We start from the raw sequence: 4,597 nt of genomic DNA on the forward strand, positions 1-4,597 counted from the left end.
GTATCTTCCGGAAATTGGCGGTAGTTTTTGGAAGTCATTTTCAGTCTGTCTGCAACCCAAAAAGGTCCAACCAGCTCATCATTAATGATAGCAGCCCACAGCTTTACGACACACACACTGACAGGAACTGGTGCTCTGTGTCCATTAGTGAGTCGAGCACGGGCCCTGCCATCTGCTCCAAGACTTCATCTGATCATACAACCTTTGAAAAATCAGCCTTCATGTATTTCTTGGCCCAATATTGATGATCCATCCTGTGATTCAGCTTTCCTTAGCAGATTCTTTGACCTCTTGTATCTGGAGGTAGGTTAAAGTTCTGGAAAATGGTGGCATTTCTTCTCAACATCTTTCTTGTGACCATGCTTACTATTATTGCCAAACTGCTTGATTGTCCAATGGTCATGCTTTACTGCATTTTTCTGATAGAAATTTCATAATTTTTTGGCTTTCCATTGTCAGTTAAATCTTTTTTGTGTGGACATTTTCACCTGTAGTAGAAGTCTTCCTAATAATTACACACATATGAAAGTGTTAGCCAAATTAAATCACACCTTCCCTCATCACCAATTACACATGCTTGTACTCCTGAAAATGATTATACTCAGTAATTATGAGGATTTATGTGGCTTGGAAGATGAAACATGCTTGTAAAAATATGATCAGAATATCCACTTGCCTAATAATTGTGCATGCAGTGTATATTTGTCATCTAAGGATATTGCAGTAGTATATTATTCTGAGTTCAGCCTTACTTTTCTCATTTAAACCAGCAGAACCCAGTGCTTTTGAAATTCACTTTTCATTACATACAAATTATTTTTTTTAAAGTGATCCCCTGTAAAGACCTTGTCTCAGACGACCACCGGGACAAGACCACAGGAACCAGACTCTGAAAGGCAAATCCCTAACCGAACTCAATCAAAGGTCAAATTAATTCCATATACCAGTGTTTTTTTTTATTCAAATGGCAAATATGTAAAAACCACTGCGAACAGGTGATACTTAAAAAGAGCATATTTAATTTTTATAGATGACAAACATGCTGCACAAAGCTCGGTGTAAATAAAGGAAGAAGCGGTTAACTTGAGGAAGCTATGAATGACAGAAGAGCACATACATTGACAAAGGCTCAGAAGTGGTTACATCTACAGATTAGTCAAAGCTTATGACAGATTCACAATTCCTGGTTTTATTCAGTGCAGCAGTTCTGAGTCACATTATGGCTCTTGCTTACAAAGGCAGATACCAGAAAAATCTAGGCTGAGGCATTTTTCGGTCAATAATGATCACATTCTTGAATCAACACTCACAGTCACAGATGTATCAGTGTAATGTATCTATTGTGGGACTGATGCTTCATTTGAACAGCAAACAATCATGTCAAAATCTGCTGCAGGTTCAAGAGAAAGCTACTTCACAGAGTACCAGTCAGTCCTTTCAGAAGCCCGTTAAATCTAAAGCAACTGAACAGAATTAAGCCCTTAAACATATTTAACATTCACATCAATAACTGGAAGAAGCTGCACTCAACTCAAAAGAGTTCAACATATCATTAAAATCAATATAATATTGTTCATAAAACAAAACGACTGGCCGTTGGTTTCTGCACAGCAAACACATGTAAGAGCACTTTGGACGGAATCAGTGGTTGCACTTTTCACAAATCAACATGCTACACAATCGAGCCGCAGTCTCACATTACATTTCAAAAGTTATCCTGAGCTTCAGAAAACAAAAAAACAGTTTAACATTGCAAATCACAAAAAAATTGAATGTCTCAAGCTATGAAAACTATTGGGGGGAAAAGTCCACACGTCAAACGTTTAAATAATCAAACAAGCAAAACAATATGCAGCTCCGCTATATTCAGTCAGATATGCAGCATTTCAGCACAAGAGGACTCAAATGAAAAAGCTATCGTTTCAAGCATGAAAGCAATACTCTTGCACACGTATCTTCCAGCACGCTTATACTCCTGTGTGGGAATGCACGTTCTTCAGTCTTCAGATGGAGACGGTTTATCTGGAGTTGTAGTCTGGTGAATACAAGCGCAATCTTGGGCTTGCCTTCGTGTCTGAAGACATGCTGTTGTTGAAGGGGCTTCCAGTCAGCTTCACTACACCTGCAGAAACAGCAGCATCTACAAATGACTGCAGAAGTCGTGTGAAGTTACTACTATTTCTAAACAGCAGAAGAAATAATAATAATAATAATAATAATAATAATAATAATAATAATGCAAGCATGTTGTCAGTTCTATCTGTGTGTAGCACCTGCCACTCTGCACACACTTCTGAGGAAGTGCATCTGAAATGAGCTTTTTTTCCCCAAAGGTAACAGTTTGAGCAGCACATTTCTCAATTCAGTGACAGAAAACCCGCAGACGGGTGTAAGTACAGTACAGTGCTGTGACGAGCACATCTGCACACAAATAAACAGGCTGTTTCTGGTGATCTACCTTTAAGACTTCTAAGGATCATAGAGGGTGGGAAAAAGGTCACTAATTTACTCATTTAGTTTTTGCTGCAATTAATAATATATGATACGACAGCTTTAACGCAATAAACATCCATTAGCTTCCTTTGATGCACAAAGAACTGTATTATCCATCCAAAAATAAAAGATCAGTTGTTAATTGCGTTGCATTTATTCCGGTTATATCTGATTTCGTTCTTGCAGGAGCATGTACCTGCAGGAGGCGGAGTCTTCTGGATGAACGCAGGATGATTGACAGGATCTCTCGAGGAAAACAGTGCATGGCACACTACAGAAACAGACAGCAAATTAAGATATATGATGATGATAAAATGTAGGAACAATCACTGTCCGGAAAGCAATTATCCATGATACTGAAAAGTGTTGGGCAGGATGTGGACATGTTTACCGATGATGACAACAGCAGTGGCAGCCAAAAGAGCGAATAAAGTGAAGAACATCACTTGATAGGAGTCGATGAACTGCTGAAGAATATTGGGCCCGTCAGCTCCATCTACTATATGTGCTGAAAGAAAAGTGAAGCAGCATGGGTCAGTATTTATGAGCTATATATATTCCCTCTTTCTGGCCTCTTCAGTTTTAGTGGGTGTCTCCCTTAAGGCTTGTCAGTAAACGACCACTGTTATGATCGGCTGCATGGGGAAAAGATTCAATGCCCCACACTACTGCATGTGAGTGTTTTGAAAACATTATCCCTAATAAAACTGTTATTTACAGACAAATCATTATAAAATTGTTTACTTTTTTGTGGTTTGCAACGCAACTGCTGTCAGATACAGAAGTTAAGTTCCATTGCAAACTGTGCAATACATTATGCCTCAATAGCAAACCAATCTGCAGTGAAATGCTCTAAAGAACACACAATCTTCCAACATGATCAGGGGCGCCATTAAAAATAAACCATCTCACTTGTTCCTGATGCTGAGATCCTTCTGAAGGATTCTTTTTAATCACCAAAAATGTCTCTCACTATGCTGTCAGAGAGACGTTGAGGAACAAACCTTGCACAGAAGAGCTGCTGGCTGCTAGATGCATGACAGACACTGGGATGTGCAGCACCTGAGCACTGGACGGGCTGCTCACAGACACTGACGCCGTCAGCGATCCTTGCGGCTTCACTACTCGAACCGTGTATCTGATGTAGCTGGGGAAGCTGAGAGAAACCTCCTTCTCCTCTATCACAATTGCAGGAGAACTGCTCTTCACCTAAAGATGAGAAACAGCCAATCACAGACACACATCTGGTGACTACAGTAACAGCAATCTCAGACACATCAACAAAACGACTGTCAGACCATTTCACTTTTCAGTAGAGCCCGACCGACATGGTTTTTTGGGGGCCGATACCAATATTAGGGAGTAAAAAAAAGGCCGATATCGATATATCGGCCGATATTCTTTGTGTATATTATAGTACAGTACCAGTCAAAAGTTTGGACACTTTCCCATTCGTGTGTCCAAACATTTGACTGGTACTATATATAGAATACAGTATATACATAAACAGAATATACATAAACACATTTTCTGCAATGATCACTCAAATGTGGTGATCAAACACTTACAGTATAATGATGTGACAAAGATATGTAATGGAGGCAGGGCATTTAACAATTTAACAATAAACTTTATTATCCAAAATGAGTCTGACATCAGTGCACTTAACAGTAAAGTTGAAGTTTATTCAACTTTATTTAAATTCAATTCCATTCAACTCGAAGTGTTAATTTCGTCAACAAAGACGACGACGAAAAATATTTGTTAACAAACATTTTTTCTGTGACTAAGACAAGACGTTGACGAGCTAAAACTAATATCTGATGATAAAACCTATGACGTAATTTATGCAGAGTCTTCGTTAACAAGACGAGATGGGACTATAATGTTATTTGAGGACACTTTGTCGCGTCCAGTGTAGACAGACTTTAGTTGTTGCGGCGCGGCGTGACAACTGTTGCGTCCGGTATAGACACGTTACTCACCCTTTTGAGAAGAAACAAAGCAACCTCGGCGTCCGATCACAGGCCTTCCGCTCCTTGAGTAATCTCCAGCTCTGGAAAGCTGATCCGATATTTACACGGGTCCTACTTCTTGCCTTAAG

The 4,597-nt window shown here is 39.4% G+C and overlaps 1 protein-coding gene across 1 annotated transcript in view; it reads right to left on the reverse strand.

Moving 5' to 3' along the window:
* Positions 1-1,010: 1,010 nt before the first annotated feature.
* The window catches only part of LOC107713743 (nuclear pore membrane glycoprotein 210-like), a 43,892-nt gene continuing 40,305 nt past the window's right edge, over positions 1,011-4,597 (reverse strand). Inside the window, exons 35-38 of the mRNA XM_016519351.1 lie at positions 3,498-3,702; positions 2,885-3,001; positions 2,690-2,764; positions 1,011-2,122 (exon numbers count right to left, since the gene is read on the reverse strand). Of these exons, the coding sequence (XP_016374837.1) occupies positions 2,019-2,122; positions 2,690-2,764; positions 2,885-3,001; positions 3,498-3,702 (501 nt within the window). The 3' untranslated portion in view covers positions 1,011-2,018. The remainder of the gene's footprint in view (positions 2,123-2,689; positions 2,765-2,884; positions 3,002-3,497; positions 3,703-4,597) is intronic.

Source organism: Sinocyclocheilus rhinocerous, unplaced genomic scaffold (genome assembly GCF_001515625.1).
Source record: "Sinocyclocheilus rhinocerous isolate Xijiao unplaced genomic scaffold, SAMN03320098_v1.1 scaffold569, whole genome shotgun sequence".
NCBI classification, from domain to species: Eukaryota; Metazoa; Chordata; class Actinopteri; order Cypriniformes; family Cyprinidae; genus Sinocyclocheilus; species Sinocyclocheilus rhinocerous.